At 41.0% G+C, this 20,494-nt stretch overlaps 1 protein-coding gene and 1 long non-coding RNA gene across 2 annotated transcripts; one reads left to right on the forward strand and one right to left on the reverse strand.

Annotated features, from left to right (window-relative positions):
- Positions 1-4,298: 4,298 nt before the first annotated feature.
- Positions 4,299-14,988, reverse strand: CETN3 (centrin 3). Its single transcript, XM_071732213.1, has 5 exons — positions 14,834-14,988; positions 11,657-11,792; positions 11,182-11,296; positions 8,856-9,047; positions 4,299-4,750 (listed from the first exon to the last, which is right to left on the reverse strand). The coding sequence occupies exons 1-5, from the start codon at positions 14,848-14,850 to the stop codon at positions 4,707-4,709; spliced, it is 504 nt and encodes a 167-aa protein (XP_071588314.1). The 5' UTR covers positions 14,851-14,988; the 3' UTR covers positions 4,299-4,706.
- A 118-nt stretch (positions 14,989-15,106) lies between these two features.
- LOC139790404 (uncharacterized) lies at positions 15,107-20,214 on the forward strand. The gene is made up of 2 exons (XR_011723477.1): positions 15,107-15,897; positions 17,520-20,214. It is a non-coding gene; the product is annotated as an uncharacterized lncRNA (long non-coding RNA).
- Positions 20,215-20,494: the final 280 nt, after the last annotated feature.

A 20,494-nucleotide genomic window follows, 5' to 3' on the forward strand; every position in this document is an offset into this window, starting at 1 on the left:
AGCTTTTTACAACTTGGGGGCAAAATTCAACTTGACACGAAGCAGCAGAATATTAAAGACAAGGAGAAGGCCATGTCAGGGCCGGAGGAGGAGGAGAGAAGGTTTAACACCAGTAGGTTAAGTGATAAATGATAAAAATTTGTGTGCAGGTATCACCAGACAGTTTTACTTTTCTTTTCTTAATCTGCTCTCCTCTAAGACTCCTCTAAGAGAGGTGAGGGTTGTGATGGAGCTGGAGGGGTGCCTACTGGAAGCAGGAAACAATTAGGACATGGATGAGCTATCTGGCAAGACAGAAGATTCCCCTACACAGGAACAGAAAACAAAATGACTAACAAATCTGTGAATAAGTATGTATTTTCTCGGTGAATTCTGCACAGCACAAGCAACTCAATTTTTCTTATGTCCATTTTTATTTCAGAATACTACTGCAAGGTGACCCAACATAGAAAACTGGGCTCCACAGTTTGGATTTTTTGGGTTTTGTTTTGGTGTTTTTTTTCCTTTGCTCTTCAGGCAAAATGCTTATTTGTGCTGCAGAGAAGTTGCATCTTAGTTGGCAAGATGCTGCTGCATGGGAGGAAGAGTCCCAAAGTTTTTTTAAGGTGTGTGTGTACACACTCAGGCAGTGAAAAAGATTCTGGTAAAAAAATTCCACCTGACATTTGATTGCGCTGGTTTCTGGTTTTGTAACTTCAGATTCCGCTTTTTAGCCGTAACAATGGGTCCCCCTAGTGGGAAAAAGCATAATTAATTTCGTCCCTGAAAATTTCTTGGCAATGCAATATATCACATTCGATTACCAAGGGGAAGCTGCCTGCTTGCAGAAATGTGAGCACAAAAAGGTATGGTTAACTTTTGTTCTATTTTTTTATGACATAAAGCACAGCTGAAGTGATGTATACTCCAACTGAGCTATTTCATTAAGCTATCAAGTCACAGATCTCAGTGCATCACTAATATGGCACAGAAACTGCACCATATAAATACATAGTTTTTTTAAAATAATATTAATCAATTTTTATACCCAGGATAGGGTGTAGTCTATTTTTCAGGAAAAAAAAAAAAAAGTGTATAGGAAAGGCAAAAATTACTTTTTTAAATCTTTTTTCACAAGAATGAGTCACACCACCACCTTTCCTAGTCATGATATTCAGTGTTTCACAAGGTAATTAATTAGATGTTAGCAATGCAACGATTTTTATAAATGTGGCAGCCATTATAAACAGATATAATTATTTTACTCACACAGCTCCAGACACTAGTACCTTTTTTCACAGCGGGATTCAAACAGATCTATAGTTATATGAACTTGCACAACTCCTTTTCAATAGTTAATTGTTTTCTAAGACACTTCTTTCCTATATTAAATTTGCATTATATAGTTGGGACAGTTGCTGTGTTGCAACCTTGCTGCCTCCTGGGATGGGCTCCTTCCAACATCTGAAAAAGCCTTCAACCAAGAAAAGTTATGAGTTTCTGGTGTAAATTACAGCAAATTTCTGCCAACACAAGTTGTCCAACAAAACCAAAAACAAAACAAAACAAAAAAAAACCAGAAACAAAAAAACCACAAAAAAACCCAAAAAAACCACCACAAAAAACAGGCCAAATAAACAAAATAGACTTTATTCTGTGTGAAATTTTAAGATCACATCCTCAAAACAAAAAGACCACAGAAAACAAAACAAAAAAAACTGACCCTTTCAGAAGTTCATTATGAAATTTTTATAATTTATTATGCATTCATAATTATCCTCTGCAGCAAAAAAATAAAAGCTTACCCAGATATTGTAACAAGTATTTCTGTAAAAGATTCTGGGCAATCTTATTCATAAAGCGCTCTCTAGCTACCTAGCTGGAAATGGGCCTCTTTTAGTAAAAAAGTCTTTTTCTGTGCCCATTCTTCATTCCTTCAGGAAGAGTATTTTAAAGGAATTAACCCTTTAAATTTATTTACTTGGAATTTATTTAAATACTCCTTTATAAGTGGTTTTCAAATTAATACAAGCTAAAAAGTGGGAAATACAACCTCCAGCAGCTGAACGTTCACACGTTGTTTTGAAAAGACCTACATATGGAAAGTTCTCACTTTTATATCCTGAGAGCTATCACTTCTGACTGCTGGTAATTGCCAACATGTTCAGTTTGCTTAGCAACAGTTTTACAGGAGATGAACAACTTGTGCTACCATAAAAGTAAAGATTCTTGCAGATTCTCAAGATGTTTATGATGTTTCTACTGATTTTCTGTGAAAGGTGTGTGACATTTTAATGGCACTGTCCAAATGGATTTGTCTGGCATTTTCCTCAGTGCATCTTAGGGCAGGTAGAAACATTCAGAACACTGACTCACCTCTATTTCCCCTCTATGGAATCATTTCTCTTTTGTTACTCAAGGACATTCCTGACATCCCTACAGAATTACTTCACTGGCAGTTACCCCACTGCAAGAGCACTACAGATAATGACATCTGCAAAAGTTCTGCTCATGCCAGACACCATCATCTACAAACTCTTCACCTAATTGAAAAGTCAAAGGAAAATGAAGTACCTCTTATTTCAGACATGGTAGAATGCACCACAAGGCAAGCTGAACTCACAGCTGCTTGATCTACTTAAGTAGTTGAACCTAGCCTGACACAAACAAGTAGAGGCTTGCTTATGTGAGCAGTGCATCATCAAATGTGTGCCAACAAAAAAAATCCAACCATGGGAAAGGTTATATGCAACTAGAGGCATTCCACAAGGCAGCAGGATTTAGTGCTTATTGTCCTCATTCCTTAGTTGTAGTATAATTTGTGATTAAAAAACCTCTGCTTGGTTTGCTATGCTGTGACATCCCAGAACTCCACTTATGCTGCAACACTAGCTAAAAGTTTGAAAGTTGAAGGATTTGTCCACACAGCTTCATGCCAAAACCTGTCCTTGTTCAGTGTCCTGTGGAGCTGCAGCCACAGTGGAAGTGAAGAGCTACAGGGGCAGGGAGAACCATGTGGATGCTGATGTCCTCCCCTTTGGGATGCTGCTCCTGCTCCTCTCACACAGACCTGTGGCTCAGCGTGGACTCCTTGTCCCTCTGCTCCCAGCTCAGGACCAGCTGGGTCTCATCCCAGTGCCTCTCTGCTCAAACATCCTCTCACAAACTGCCTGTCTGGCCTCTGCTTCTGTTGCCAGCCAAGCTGTTGTGGTTTTCCTTTTCCTCTTTGCTGAGTTCCAAGGGTTATGGTTAAGCAAGGCTCTGCTGCAATGTGGTGAAGATGGCCACGTCACCAAAGCACTCTGGAGGTGGTCAAGAACTCAAAAACAGAGCCTCCACACGATGAGACATATGTGACCTTCATGCTGGCATTTTCTGAGCACTCATTACCTAATTCTCCCATGACTAAACACAAAGTGTTTGACGTGACAAACTCAGTATTGAAAAGACTCTTCTAGAACACGTCAGCAGAGTAAAATTTGGTACATCGTGCACCCTGAAGTGTTATTTTAACCTGTTCAGAGGTTCTGAATTTCCTCAGCTACACAGAATTAGGGAAGTGATAAGACTAGGTGGCACACTTAAACTGTTCCTACTGCAAACTCTTTAAAGAAGTGGATTTTAGTGTAATGGATGAGGACATTCCCCTAGCTGCCATTCTGGACCTCTCCATCAGACACCACTGCCCTCCAGAGCAGAAGCAATAGAGAAGCACTTGTCCCAGGTACTCCAGGTGAGTATTTTGACACTAACCCACTTTGGCAAGTGTAGAAATGAGAAACACATTCACAGTGCAGCTTTTAAATCTGTAATGATAACTGACAAACCTTACTAATAATCTCTAACAGACAGGATTTAAATGTGCCACCAAGCTACTCCCTTCCTCCTCTTCCTCCTCCTGCTATCACACAAAGAATGAAAAGAAAAAAACCCAGGATCTGTTATTTGTGATGTACAAGGGAACTACCAAAAAGCACAGAAATAGGAGGGTCCTACAAAACATTCAGAGTTGATACTTTCACTGTTCTAGATGAATGGTAACATTAAATGAGCAACCATCTTGCATCCTTAAAGATACCATTTATTACACTATTACCTGTGTCATAGCAAAGGGCAGGCAGCTATTCATGGTGATAAACTATGAAAAATGTGCTTAACTCATGCAGCTGTCACCTCTTTCTTCAGTACCTACAGTTCTGGTAGCTGTGAAGACAATGACATCATCAGTGAAAGCAGAAACCACTAAATAAAATAAATTATTTCTCCTGAAGGATTTTACACGATAGTCCAGGTTAAACACCAAAAATAAGACTTTCAAATACCAAGAGTAAAGAATATTTTATTTAAATGGAAGTTTGTCAAACATTATGTATCAAAACTAAGGCCACAGCTAATGCTAACACAAAGTCAACCTCAAAAGGGTTTTATAATATGATACAATTTAAAAATCCTATACAAGGCTATTTTACAAATGAGTACTCAAACATTCTGAAATGCAGCATTACTTATTTGTTCTGAAATGCTCTATCAATTATTCTACTGATAATACTTAATGATACAAAGTAGTGAACTATCAGTGCATAAAACCTGCCTTTAGTTTGGTCCTGTGAGGGAATTAATTTTCTGCATTACTGCAGCTACAGAAATAAATGAAAATATAAAACATTGTAATGGAAGCTGCCAGTGATTCCTCCCCTTTGTGCTGAGTGAGTTCAGTTCTTCTGATGCTAAATATCTCCAGTCATAATAGCAATGAACTCTTCTTGATTGACTGTAGAAAGAGAGAAAATCATTAGTCACACAGCAAACATCCACAAACCATAAAAGAAAATGGGGCATTATGGTTTTATGCTTCTTATTTAAAGGTCTCCCACTTAGTATTTATTATGTCTGAACTGTTACTAATCAGGGTTTAAAAGTTTGGATTTTTGTTTCTAGAACAAGACACTTTGCACATATATTTTTTTTTAAAGAAAAGCAAAAGACAGAATGTAAACTCTATTATTTAGACTACTTAAGACAGAATCTAGGTCACATATAACAAACTTTTATTTCTAATTACAAAAGTAAAAAATGTTCTAAATGTAAAGCAAGATAGAAAAAGCTGAGAAAAGTATGTAAAAAGATGGCTATGCAAAAACTTAACACTTTATTATCATTTTAAAAGATTTATGAAAATAATTTAGAAGTACAGAAAATATAGTAAATTCTCCTCAAGCAACAGTGCTACAGCTCCAGTTACACCAGATTTGGTTTTATTCTTAATATCATGATACAGACATTTATGTCCAGCACTCCCCACCCCAAGCCACAGTATTCCTCTTTCAAACCTGTAACACTTGCCTGCCAAATACAAAATGAATTCTGAGATCATTTAGTAATGATTCCATAAATTAGCTAGAATTAAAATGTACTTTTGACAAGCTCTTCCCCATCTGAACTTTCTTCATTTAAAAGTTATAATTAACAGAAATTTTACACAAATGTACTTGAAGAAATTAAGTCATAATAATAACTTAATTAGCAGTCATTAATTATTTTGCTGCACTTATACCTGAGCTATTGACCTTAGTCATATGCTAAAACAGAGCCACTATAAAAGAGTTAACCAATGAACATATTCACTCTGCAATTAATTACTGTAGTGGAGAGTGATTAGAATAAGTCAGTAGTATGGAAAAGACCAGACACTCATGAAGAATTCTCCCTGACAATCATCTGTCCCAGCCAATGTGCCTAAGCTGTTCCTAAATAAATTGAACTACAAAGTATAAGCTACATCTACAGATAAAGAAAATTAAACTAGTTCAGCTATGTTAAAGAATTAAAAAAAAACCACCAACAACAAAACAAAACCTTAAGTCTGCTCTATTGCAACACATGAAAAAAAATGTGAACCATGAAGATTTAGTCTAGCTCTGAACTATCAGTCCCTGGTATAGCTACATCACGTTTAACTACACATAAACACCATATTGTCTGTATGACTTTAAAAAAAAATAAACATTTTACAGCACAATGGCTGCACAAATGTCCTCCCAAAAACATTCTCTAGTTCAAAACAACTTAGTTAAGCAACACTGCTGAGTGGAAACGCAATGGCAAACAATTTTTTTTAACTTTCAAACTGCAAAGAGAAGGGTAATTACAATTCCCAGTAACCCAGTTAATCCTCTTCAGACTTGTGAACAAATTCTAAATTAAACACAATGAAATTAGAAGCAATCACATAGTACTTCCTAGGGTCGTACTTCCCTTGCTTCCATTACATAACTGATCATAAAAGAACAAAATGATATCACAGTTAATATTAAGAAAATGTTGACTTGGACTTTGGAGAGTTAGAGCAGCATATTATTTCAGGGGAACCTGGTACTTTTCCTAATTCTGTGCCAAAATCTGAAACCTAAGACTGGATCATGTCTACTAGAAATGCACCCAGACAAGATGAGGAAAAACTGCTTGATCTGACAGAAAGGAGCTTCTGAAAATACTCATGTCCCAAACCAGAAATAATTCCTAAGACCCTAAAATAAATAAATAAAATAAATAATAAAATTAATAAATAAAATAAAAAATAAGGCTATTAACCTTTTTAAGGCAGACAGCAATATGTAATAAATAATTTGTTCTACAGAAACTTATGTACAGTGTACCAATACAAATCAGAGGTTTCACTGGAAACACAGGGATCTAAGTAGCCTGGTATCACACAAAATTATTTCACTGTGAACAAAACAATTTCTCAAAGATAAAAAGGATTTTTATCCAGAACTGGTGTTATTCCTATATTTGAAAAATCAGTTCAAAATGCTACCTTCTGACAGTTTCAGATTTTTTTTTTCTTGACAGGAAAATATGGAGAATTAGATGACAGCAAGATTTGCTGCGTGACCCAGATGTTTAAAGTTAAATGGAACAGTGATTCACAGGATTATTTACTTTTTCAGAATGGATCTTAAAAAGCAAGAAACAGCACCAGTTTTCTTTTAAGAACAGAAAACACACAGAACCTTAAGGATTAGCAGCATCACATACAAACATTATGCTGTCAATCTTCCATATTCAATATCATGGTTGACTGCTCTAACAAAGAGAATGAATGGATGAATAAGAAACTGAGCCACCCACTTTTAGCAGATCAATTTGAATATAAAAATGTATCACTGACCCAAAATAATTGTGACTCAGCAACCCTGAAGCAGCTAATGGTCTGCATTCAATTTGCAGCTACCAAATAGCCACATGACAGAAAGCCATCCATGATTCTGACATCTCAGCTGGCAGCTCCAGGAGGGTGACACAGAACAAAATGTCCTTGCAGATTACTTCTACTCTCAGTCACCTCCCCAGCTACACATCAAAAAAAAAAAAAAAGTGGAAAAAAAGTAAAATGAATCATGAAAAAAAGCAAAGCTAGTAATGCAAAGTCCTTACAACTCTTCCTGTTAAAAGCCAAACAAGCTCAAAATTAAACTATCTTCATAGGCTAGTAATTAATCTAATGGACTGAGAAAAAAGGAGCATTCCCTTGCCTCCTAAAAAGCAACTGAAAAGAAGGCAAATAAATGTCTTTCAATTACCCTGCAGAAAACATAATGCACAGGTTCAAGAAAATCTGACCAAACAGTAGGATCTAAGCAGCAAGAAAAATAACAGACACCTAAATGAATATTTTTGTCCTGACCTTCCACTATCTTTTCCTCCAGACACAATTTACACCAATACAACAGGAAAAAAAAAAAAAAAAAATTTTTACTTCCACACCACTGACCATGTTTAAAATTTCCTGCTCTTCCTCTTGAAAGAAAAGCACTTGTTTCAGTATTTGAGTACTTGTACACCTAGGTGTGGATAACATCTAACTCAAACATCATGGAAGGGCAGAGTGTCTGTCACAAAGCTGACAAAACACAGGTTTTTTTTCCATTAGTGAGAGTTTTGAGTCCAACAGATGGGGTGGTTCACAAGTAGAAATACTATTGTAACTGGAAAAGGTGATGAACTGCTAGTGAAATCTCAGACATCTGAGTCACCATACTGAAAGAAAAACTGAGAAAGAGATTTTGATGACTGTTAAAAATGTAGCATTTATGTATATGGTTGCAAGTAAGTGGTCCCTAAAATTCAGATAATAAGGCTTCTGCTCTAAACGTAAGGGTATTTTCAAGTTTATGAAATAAACTCTAAGTTCAGTGCTCATGAAGACTTAATAAGCGTATCAAACAGGATTTGTTAATTCATTCTTTAACTAGCTAATAAATCCCTTTTGCAGCACACTCTCTGTGGACCTTGTCAGCTGCCCATAACCATTCTTCATGCTATGTTCCTCAGCACTCATAAGTCCAGAAGGACATTAAAGATCCACCCAAGCTGATTCTTATCAGGGTAAGGGTACATCCAATATGACTTATTAGCTTAATGGTCCATATCTAACATGCTGAAATCAGAAAAATGACACATCACCACTTTAATAAATATTGACTAGGTGAGCAGAAGAGTTTCTCTCTGCACTTTAATCCTTTCACCGCTTTACAGGAAAATAAAAATGTAATTTAGGCACATGGAATATCCCATGTACCAGCTCAATTACTTCCACCTTCAGCTACATTTTCAATAGACACAGGCTGAATAAGAGGTAGTGGTGATGAATGAGCTTCAGAAATCAATTGATTTTTAGATCCCAGGATGTGCTTCCAGGTTGAGAAGCTGTCAAAAAAAAAACAAACCCACTTTTGATTATTTGCAAGCTAAACTTTGAGCTAGAAGTTACTTAGAATGAAACCAAACAGGACACTTTCACAAAATGAGCATAAAAAGAGGAGAAAATTAAGAACAGATTGTATGGGGATATGGGGTTTTGTTTGCTAACATACTTTCTCCATCTCCATCCTTATCAAACTCTTCTATCATGGCTCGTAGTTCTTCATCAGACATATTTTCACCCAGTTCTCTAGCAACCCGGCGCAGGTTTCTCAGACTTATTTTACCAGAGTCATCATCATCAAACAGTTTGAATGCCTTGAGTATTTCCTCCTGTGGGTCTCTGTCCAGTATCCAGTCTGTCACTGTAAGGAGACTTAAGTTAGACATCAAAATTCTGAAGAAAAACTTGGAAATTATTTTTTTTTTTTCTGAAGAGAACTTGGAATTACCTTAGCAAACTGAGGCAACATGAACACTCACTTCAGATTTCACCTGTTCTTTCACTTTTAACTATTCCATTTCAATATGCATAATTTTTTTGGCTGTTACCTGACCTCTCCTTCTTATTTCTCTTTTCCCAAACAGATTTCTCTTTGGGACAAACCTGTAGGAATGGAAAGCTAGGTGGCAATTTGCCAAGAGTCTAAATTTAAATAAACTTTTTAATAGGAATTAAAAGTATACACAAGCCAACCTATTTCATAGAATCACAGAATTATTTTGGTTGGAAGGGATCTCTAAAGTAAGCAGTAAGCAGGGACACCTTCAACCCAAAAAAACCTTTCTAAACCCAGGGGTTGTGAATAGGACAATGCTATGAACTGCAAGGTGTTAATTCTGAAATAATTCATTAGTTTTTATTATACTTTTTTTCAGATTCTGAAACAAAAAAGACAAACCTGCCACATAAAGTATTTTCTTATTAATTATTTGAGACATTTCTGGACCCAGATGTAAGTATCATCACATCTTTGTAGCTGCTAGTCTTGTATTAAGGTTTCCTCTTTATGACTTTCATCAAGTCATTAAAAACATATATTAAAAACACACCAATCCAGTCTGTGCACTGAGAGCCCCTTAGCATCTGTGACAACCTGCAGATGAAATGCCTGCTCTGGCTTTTCACACTTGACAGGAAAAATTATATTCAAGCTTATATAAGCTCACGACAGCAATGAAGTTTATATGCCTACATAAATCCCTCAGATGTACACTAAATTTAAAGTATTTTCATTTTAAACAACTATGATGCTTGACAGCATTACATTATTTGAAAAATTCCACCTTTTGTGGCAAAAAGGCAACTGCAACACTAACTGAAGAACAATAAAACTGCATGTCCCTAAATACAATGATTGTATAAAATTAGACAAAATATAACTATACATTTCAGATGGGCCGTTCCTACCTTTAAAACCATAAATAAAGATAAATTGTGAACAACTGCTGGCTCAAAAATTGCTTTAGTACATTCATCAGCTCTTCACAATCAAAGTTTCTATAACCTATTTTCCCAACTCCCTTTCTTTCTTCTAGAAACCCTAACTTTGTTTAATTCTGTGTCAAGGTTACATTGTGTCATAGCAGCACTCAAATCCAATTCCAGGTTTGGGACAGGTCCAATTGCCATCCAAGGACACCTTGTGCTTTCCACAAAAATCTTCCTTGCTTCTCACCCCTTTGCTTTGGGTTTTAGTGCTCTTTAGTTTATTTGGGGGTTTTTGGTGCTTTTTGCTGTTGTTTTTTTCAGAAAATTTACATAAATTTAATACCTTGAACACATGAACTGTAATAATGAAACAGACATACAGCTATACATGTTAGAGGAATCCTGCACAGCATTTTTTTTTGCAAACACAAATTGTATGCAAAAGAATAAATACTGTGTAACAGGAAAAAATTTTTCAGACATTTAATCTTCAGCAATTCTGCAGATCACTATATACTCAAAGTATGTCAAACTGTGCAATACACAACCTTCAGATGGAAGAAACAGCCTACTGAAATTCTATTGTTTTTATCAACTGCTGAAGATCCCTCAAGTACAATATCTAACATCTGCTTCAATTTCTCTTATTTTTGTTATATATGAAGTCTGCATTCTGTTTACACTGTGGATATACTCCTTCACATGAAATTCCAAGCCAAACAGCTTTTCCACAGCAGGAAGAATTGTACAAAATCTATAAACAACACTAGAAGAGCTACATTTTAGGTTAGCACTTATTCCTTTATTTAAATTTGAAAAACATTAGCACTAGGTATACACTTATTTCCTTTTACACTGCAGCTTTCAACCCTACATGTAAAACTGAATATTCAGAACACAGAGTTCTGTTTTCCTCCACTACTGACTTTTAGCAAGAAAAATATGAAATCTCCCATTCCCATTTCTTACCAGTACTAGATAACTAAAAAAGTATAAAAGTACCGCTTCCAAAGTGTAATTATTACTATATGATAAATTTCTCTAAAGGTACATAACCAAACACATACCAACTTCATTAAAATCTTCAAAGGTGATCTTGCCCGTTGCTTCTCGATCATAATCTTTAAGTATTTTCAGTATATCAGCTTTTTTCACATCAAAACCCAAGGCTCTCATTGCCACCTTTTGGAATAAAATGGAAGTGCAACCATATAGAAAGATTAACATCTGGGATTTAACAGGCTTTTTATTTGCAGTAACTACTTTCTTGCTTAAGAAAGAAGGTGCATATTAGTGGTTTAGCAACAATAACAAATAAAACTAACAGAAGGGAAAGAACTAAAATCAACTAAAATTACTATCAGCAAAAGAAACATCAAGTTACAGTGAAATAACTACCCTTTGCATTTTCTGGACCAAATGCTTCTTAGCACTTCTTTAGAGACACTGCTAAAATCTTAAAAATTCACTACAAAACACATATAATTATTACTTGCCATTAATTTGTTTAAATTAAGAAAAGAAAAACAATAAAACTTTTACCTTTAACTCATGGTAATTTATCGCTCTATCTTTATCTGTATCAAACAACTCAAAGGCATCTTTAATTTCTTGCTTCTGTTCCTCAGTCAGTTCTCTTCTCCTCTTCTTTTTGGTTTTGTCTACTGAAAGCTCACTCCTATATAAAGAGAAAGAAATTAAGTGTAATTGATTTCTACTGAAAAGATACCAATGTAAATAAACATTTTCTACCAGTAAGAAACTCACCATAAATACACAGATCACCTCTTTCTCTATTCCCTTTTTTGCCAGCTTGTCCTATCAGCTTAAAATAATACTTGAAATATATAATTCCTTTGTGAAAGCTGAGCGATACCTCCACCCTCCCATCCAAATCAGCACAGGTGTTTTAACAAATAACAGAAAAAGAAAGAGGGCAGGAAAAAGAAATACTAGAGGTTAGGTAGCTGTTAAAATGACTTCTTTTCTTATCTGTAGCTTCAAAGGTTATTATGAGGCCTGACAAAGGCTTGCCTGGCTACTGAAGTGGTCATTAGGTGCCACAAATTGGCTTTGTTACCAGTAACAGTTCTTAGACAAATGTCATTTATGGATTTAAATCCTTTAGATCACACACACACTGTTCTAAAGACTTTTTGCTCCATTTTTGGCATACACAAAAAAAGACAAGCCCCCAAACCAGCAAACCTTGCTTAAAGACAGCCCACTTTTCCTTGACAAGTCTAGAAACAAGATAAGATTTTCACCTAAGAGACAGAAAACCTGATTCATGTACCAGGAACAGCTGAAAAAAAACTAACTGGGAAGGATGGCACTGCTAAGAAGCTTTGCACTGGTAGTGTGAATTTTGCTTAACTGTGCTTTATTCACATCCGTGAGGCTGACTGCTGTATCCAGGCTAATTGCTTGGATGATGTCCACTTCAGACCAAAAACTCTTAAAAAAAGAAAAAAAGTTGTATTTTGAGGTAACAGGTATTATCAACTAAGACTGTTACAGTACTCCAGCTTCACTCTTGGAAAAAGTGGACATGGGTGAAGCTCAGCAGGAGCCTGTGATGAGCATGGCAAATTGTCAGTGGTAAATTCTCTCCATTCTGGGACCATTAGGACACAGCAGATTTTCTGTGTCCACTGGGGGACACCCCAGTGCTAGATGTAGAGGACACAGCTTAAGGTTTAAGCCTGACTGCTGTGCCTGATGGTGCTGCAGAGAGGGTCTGAGGGAGCTGGGTTTGTTTGGAGCAGGGTGAGGGGGCTGTCTAGAGGTTTTTGACATAGAAGAGAGGGTCAGGTTCCCCTCAGAGGAGCTCAGTGAAAGGAGAAGAGACAACAACTACAAAATGCAGGACAAACTTCAGCTGCTTCTCAGGTGAGACATGTTTCCTGATGGAAGTGGTTATGTGCTGGATCAGATGCACGGGGGGGACTGAGGAGTCTGCATTGTCAGGAATTTTTGGACCCCAGGTGGAAAACATGCTCAGAGAGCTCATTCAGCTTAGAGAAGAAAGATGGACTAAATGACTTTCAGAAGTCTGACCTTCCTATACAATTTATGTGATGCTCTCAGAGGAAGGCTTTTTACATTTGTCTCTTGGCACTAGAAATAAAATGCATGCTGTGTCACCTACTGTGAAATGCATAAAAATCACTGATGAGTGAACAGAAAGCTGTTTTTCAAGGATATTTCTTTTTCAAATCTCCTGCAACGGGATGCTTTTCTTTCTCGTTTGTTAAGGATTTGCTAATTTTAGTTGAAACCAAAGATTAAACACACTGCTGAGATTCAGCTGCCAACAACCATTGAAGTTACAGTGTAAAAATTCCAAATTGAGGCACGAAAAGCACAGGCTGGACCTACTTCAGACCAGAGTATCCCCAAAGCATGAAAGGTCCTTAGCAGACCAATTGGGACAGTTTGATTTCACACAAGCTTTGGATTACTGTAGCTTTTGGAAGAACTATGGCTACATAATTATGATGGGGAGAGTATCTCAGATCCAGAAAGCCCCTGGGTTGTGAGCTGGGATGATGAAATCCATTTAGGAGCCTGAAAGCAGATTAACACTGAACTCATCTGGAAGAAGGATACAGCCTCTCAAGTGTTTACTTACTGTTTAGCACGTAATAACTTTTTCAGAAGGCAGGACAATAATTAAATGCAAGTGTTCTTCTACAACTACTTTTTACTTTTATGAAGACTGAAGCTCTCAGACTGGAAAGGTAAGGCTCAAATCTGCCATGTAAGTATATTAATCAAACAAAAAATTGCCAGGTATGGAATTTGTAAGGTGGGAAACCGTTATAAAACTGTTACTGAACACGAATTAAAACAAAACACAACAGTCTAACTTAACGACTATTAAAAGCCTTTTTGAAGGATTATTACTTCAGACAACCCAGAGGGAAACCTCTCCCAAGACAGCTGCCACAGGACCTGTCCCCCCTCAGTGAGCAGACGCCTGATCCACCCCGGCCGCCCACGACCCCCCCTGAGGGGATCAGACACAAGCGGATAAACCCTATGACTGACCTTCACGGGAGCACGACGGTGTCCAGGCCCCAACGCTTCCCAACGGGATCTCCCCGGGACGTTACTGAGGGGGCAGCGAGGCCTCGGGATGGGATATGGGGGGGGGAAGCGATGCCTCACCGCCCCCCCAGAGGCTCTGAGGCGAGACCCTGAGGGGGGCGACAAGACCCTGAGGGGGGCGACGAGACCCTGAGGGGGGCGACGAGACCCTGAGGGGGGCGACGAGACCCTGGGGGGGGCGACGAGACCCTGGGGGGGGCGACGAGACCCTGGGGGGGGCGACGAGACCCTGGGGGGGGCGACGAGACCCTGGGGGGGGCGACGAGACCCTGGGGGGGGCGACGAGACCCTGGGGGGGGCGACGAGACCCTGAGGGGGGCGACGAGACCCTGGGGGGGGCGACGAGACCCTGGGGGGGGGAGGGGGGAGACGAGACCCTGGGGGGGGGAGGGGGGAGACGAGACCCTGGCGGGGGGCGACGGGGTCCTGGGGGGGGGGGGGGACGACAGGGTCCTAGGGGGGAGGCGACGAGGTCCTGGGGGGCGGGAGGCGCGACGGGGTCCTGGGGGGGAAGGGGGCGACGGGGTCCTGGGGGAAAGCCCCACCGCCCCCCACCAGAACCACCCCCTGGGGTTCGAAGGGAAAAACCACCCGGCTCATACTGACCTCAAAGACAAGCTCATGCTGCCGCCGGACCACGGCAGACCGGGCCGGACCGGAGCCGCTCCGGAGCAGCCGCCTTCCTCTCCCTGCACACAGGCACCGCCGCTCTCCCTTCCCCTTGGAAACGCGCCTCGACGCCTGCGTCCGCCAACCCGCTGCCTCCTTCCGAAGGTGCCGCCCTCTGATTGGGCACCGGCGCAGATCTTCCCGCCTTCTGGCGCGGATCGCCACGCTCATTTGCTAAAGAGCTGCCAATCAAGCGAAAAGGGGCGGTTCTCGCCTGCCGCCGCCGCGGAGGGGCGGGGTTACGTGAGAAGCCGTTACCCAGGATGCTGCGCGGCGCGGCCTGAGGTGAGGGTAGGGGCGGTCGCCATGGCGGTGTTTGGGAATGATCCTGTTTGCCCCCTCCTAAAGCTCAGAGGCCTCCTGTGGGCTTTCTTGAGCGGGTGTGCGGTCTCTGTTTGCTCCTGTCTAGCCCAGGTGTAGTAAGGCTGTGGCAGAATGCTTCCCGCCTCGCCTGGCTCCCTCCGGCGCTGAGGGGGGCGGCGCCATCTTGAGTGTGAGAGGAGTGGGGATCGTGTAGGAGCTGTGTGAGGCGGCCTCACCGCCGTCCGGAATCCAGGGAAGGTCCTGGTGGCCAGCTTTTAGCATGCCTGGCTGTTTGGCAGCCTTCGAGAGGTGTGTTTTTCTCTGCTGAGAATGTTTACTCTCTGTACCTTCGGGGTGGGATCTGGGAGTTGTGCCTTCGGGGTCAAGGAGATGTGATCCGTGTGCGCCTTCTTGCAGTCTTATGTATACACAAATAAAACACTGAAAGCATGAGTTACTGGCACTCGACACTCTGCCTGGGCTCTGGTGAGATTTTTTTGATCAGACTTTTTTTCATTTCTCTCCTTGTTTGGAAATGTTTGCAAATGAGTGCATCCCTCTGAGCAATTGGACGTTTGATTTCAAATCTGGTTTCTTCCTAGGTTTGAAGCAGGTTTGGAGCATAGGTCTCAGAACGTGGTGCCAGTAGCTCTGCCATGAGTCCGTGCTTGTGCCATCAAGGCAGTGGGTACTGCATGGTAAACAAGCAAATCTGCCTGCAAATTTATTTTTTGTGGTTTAGTTTTCATGGCCAGAGAGGAAAGGAGAGAAGTGAGTGAGTGACAAGAATGCTCAGTTTGAGTGTGGGGTGAGTCAGGGTTGTAAGAGCTTGAGCAGCCCTGAATTTCCCGGTGTCACCTGGGACCCCCACCCACTGCTTTACTGCCTGTTGGTCCTGCAGCTCAGCCCAGAGGTTCCTTTCCTGAGGTTTTGGAGGCAGGTTGGTTTTGGTGCTGTATGCAGCTGCTGCTGGCTTACTGAGTTGACTTTGTGGCCTGGCCTTGAACTTGGGTCATTGCTGTGCAGTTGTCTGGGTAAGGGTTGGGCTGCTGGCAGGTCTGGTTACTGTCACCATGTCTGCACTCCTTGGTGAGGTTGCTATCCCTGCTGTTGTAGAAATGATGCAGGCCAGCCATAACAGGCTTTTGACTGCTAGGTTTCCACATAAGCCAAAAGACACCTTTATGAAAGTGCTTTTTTATTAGTAGCACTACAGCTAGAGCTGGGTGCCACCAAAGAGGGACCCCAAAGAAAGAAATCCCTGGGCATTGTACCATCACAATCTTGAGTTACCCATACCTCACATGATAGTAATATTAAGATGTAGGGTGGTCTTGTTGTGTTCTGCTTGTTTGATTTCTTTACTGTTTCATTACTAAGAAGCTGCTAAGTGGCCACCTTCTTACACAGTATCGTATTTGGCCACAACAACCCCATGGGGAGCTCCAGGCTGGGCACAGAGTGGCTGAGAGCAGCCAGACAGAAAGGAACCTGGGAGTCTGGATTGACAGGAAGCTGAACATGAGCCAGCAGTGTGCCCAGGTAGCCAAGAAGGCCAATGGCATCCTGGCCTGTATCAGGAACAGCGTGGCCAGCAGGTCCAGGGAAGGGATTCTGCCCCTGTGCTCAGCCCTGGGGAGGCCACAGCTTGAGTCCTGTGTCCAGTTCTGGGCCCCTCAGCTCAGGAAGGAGATTGAGGTGCTGGAGCAGGTCCAGAGAAGAGCAAGGAGGCTGTGAAGGGATCCAGCACAAGTCCTGTGAGGAAGGGCTGAGGGAGCTGGGGGTGTTGAGGCTGGAGAAGAGGAGGCTCAGGGGAGACCTCATCACTCTCTCCAACTCCCTGAAAGGAGGTTGGAGCCGTGGGGAGGTTGGGCTCTTTTCCCAAGCAGCTCTCAGCAAGACAAGAGGGCACAAGAGGTCTCAAGTTGTGCCAGGGGAGGTTTAGGTTGGACATTAGAAAGAATTTCTTTACTGAGAGGGTGATCAGACATTGGAATGGGCTGCCCAGGGAAGGGGTGGATTCTCCATCCCTGGAGATATTTCAAAAGAGACTGGATGTGGCACTCAGTGCCATGGGCTGGGAACTGCAGCGGGAGTGGATCAAGGGTTGGACTTGATCTCTGAGGTCCCTTCCAATGCCAATTCTATGATTCTCTTAGGTCAGAACCAGCTGGTTCTGTAGTTAGTGGTTTGGCTTGTTGTTACAGTTTCTATGCCACAGTCTACATGCTCTGTCCAGGCTATTTATTATTAATGTTTAAGCTGCTAGCTCTTAAGTTTTGACTTCCTCTACAACTACCTGTGTTATGGTTGCCCTCAGTTTCCAGGTTGTCCTCCCTCATGGAGCAGCCCTGTCCTTCACACGTTGACTCAAATATCTGATACTGAGTGACCCTTTGCATGTGCTTGCTGAAATAGGAGATCCACGTTCTGGTTTCTATTTCTAAACTTAGCAGATGAGCTAGAAAACTCTGTTCTTACTTGCAGCACCTCAGTGGGCCTGCCTCAGTTTCCCTTTGTGATTCCATTTCTCTCTGCCTCTCAGTGTCACACCCTCAGCTTCACTGCCCTCAGCCTGGAGTTGGAGAGTTTCCCCGGGAAGCAAAGGGCAGAGCAAACTTTGAACTGGTAACAACCTTGAAGGTACCACTAGGAGACCCAGCTGGGATCTGTGGTGCCAGCTGCTGTCCTGTGATGAAAAACATGGAGCCCAGCGTGGCTCCAGCCAGGCTGAACAGAAACCGGATTAGAATGGACAGATGAACATAAGAATTTGTATAATGAGGGAAAAGGCTTTCTTGGCTTTTCCTTAGTCTCCCTTCTGTCTTCCAACAGTAGGTTCTGGAGTTTTCCTGAGTAGTTAAATGACAGCAGCCAATCATTTTATAAAGGCTGTGCCAATCTCTTGATTTGGGAGACTCCTGTACACTTCACTTAGAAGGTGGGGGGGGCCTTCCCCCCTCCAGTGGGGATGCCTGCTCAAGTGACTGCTCCCCAAGAGGAGGAAAGGAGCTACCCAGCTGTAGTCATAAGAGAGTAAGAAGTATCAAATCCCTGTACATTAATTCTTAACTTTAAGTCTTGATCCTTTTGGAGACTGCAGTCATTGCTTTACCATATTTCCTATAGGTATTATTTTAATCATTATTTGAAATCCAGTATAATGCCTACTAATAAGTAAGTTGCTAGCCTTATGTAACTGTTATCCACATACTTGATTATTTACATATTTTATTGAGAAACCTACTTGTCTGTTATCCTAACACCCTGTTTTGCCTTCAGAAGGGAGCACACCACTGTAACCACTTCCTTTGCCTAACCTGATTAGGTGACCAGTGATGGTGGGCTTAAAAAGATCAGGGAAATTAGGAACTGCAAAATCCACAGGGATACACCCCTGTGTGCTGTGCCTCTAAATTTGATTGTTCCCAGCCAGTCTCATTTTCAAGTGTAGGTAGAGAAAATGTCCTAGCATTTGTAACCCTCAGTTCTTGTTGTGATGTTCTTTGCACTAAATTGTTAGATTTTCAGGGCAGATCTCTAAGCAGATTCCTAGTGCAACTGGTGCTGTTCCTTAATGTGATGTTATGGCAAAAGCTTTACTCCAAAAATTAATTTCCGCTGTTCATAAATTTAATAAAGCAGTGCTTGTATTGCACAGGAAATGGGAGATGTCAGGAACTCAAAGGTAAAAGAAAGTCTCAAGTTATAATAGCAAAAATAAATACTTGATCTTGGGTATGACAGTTGTGACTTGCAAACCCTTATGTTTTCAAAGCTGGCAAAACCCCTTCTAAAATTAGCTCCTATGAGGAGAATGGGTAAATCACTAGTATTTCCTTCACACCAATATTGTTAGATTAATAAGAAAATAAAGAAAATAATAGTTGATTTGTGAAAGCTTTATTCTTTGTATCTTCAGCTTTTAATTAATTTTCACACTCACCTGGTGCTATATGTAAGCCATTTTTGGGGCTGCCTGTCAGCCATAGAAGTGAATATGTTTCCTTTTCTATTCCTAATTTTACCAGTGTTTGAAACTACTGCACTCTTCCCTTGTCCCAAGTTTAACTTGAGGATCTGGGAGATTCCAGTGCTCATGCCGGCTGTTCAAAATCTGATCAAATGTCAGAACCTTCTGATGTAAAGCAACAGGCTGCTTTGTCTATAAAATTAAATTGTAAAAGGGGTAGTGTTGCTTTGGCAGATTTCACACGAGCTCAAGTGGGTTTTGTTCATGTCACTCTCCCAGCACAGCATACTGTTGGATACCAAATGAAGGGACAGGTCCATGCTGGTGGTGGTCCTGATGCTTCACTAAGACAAAGAACCAAAGAATCATTTGCTGAGGAGGGTGTGTGTCCTGATGAGAGACAGAACTTGGTGAGAGCAAAGGGTTGGAGGCTCCCTGGGCAATACTGATGAACCCTTCCCTGTAATTAAACCTTTTGGAAAGGGAGGGGATTGATGACAGAAGGATGATTGTTGAGGAATATCTTAATAACCATTAATATCCTGAGGAAGAGCCTTCAGAAAGGAAGCATGGTGTCATAAGGCATCAAGTCAGCAAAACCTGCAGTAAGTGGGGAAAAGATAAAGACAGCAGGGGGGGAGATTGTGACCACTACCCAATTCATGACAAAAAATATTTGCTCCCCCCCCCGGGAGCATTTGTACTAATTTACATAGTTAGCAGGGACAAACCAGAGTAAATTATGTGGTAATTAAGAGGATATTCCAGAGGTGCTGGGGTTAGTAAGTGCAGTCACACAGTGAGGCTTGTGGGGCTCTCTCTTCACACCAAATGCCCTGTTAGCTGGCCCAGCCCTGGTGATCTAAATTTTACTCTAGTCTGTCCTCTTTTTTCTTCCTAAAGTCATAATGTAAAATTTACAGTGAATTTTCCCAGCTTGTGCACCTTGAGCATAAATGTATTGTGACTTTTATAATCAGAGGATCAGCCTTTATGAGTAATTCCTTCTATACTTCTAATAAAAGCTAATGTTTAAACAGAGGCCTTGAGTGTGATTTGGTCCAGCTGAGGGTATTTGTGACTCATTTGCCTTCCTCCTCCATCCTTGGGGTGGGATGTAACACATACCAGGTGTCCTTGCCAGTCTGGTTAGAAATACCCTCCCTATACATCTGCATCTAACTGCTAAGAAATGCCTTACTTTCTGACTCTGGTACAGTCACAGAAGTGTTAGCCAAGGACCTTTCCCAATCCTCACAGTGTTAAAATTCTGTTTATTTTGCCCATGTTTTCCTGTTGCTGTTGAATGCTGTGTAGCATCT

Source organism: Heliangelus exortis, chromosome Z (genome assembly GCF_036169615.1).
Source record: "Heliangelus exortis chromosome Z, bHelExo1.hap1, whole genome shotgun sequence".
In the NCBI taxonomy this organism is placed as follows: Eukaryota; Metazoa; Chordata; class Aves; order Apodiformes; family Trochilidae; genus Heliangelus; species Heliangelus exortis.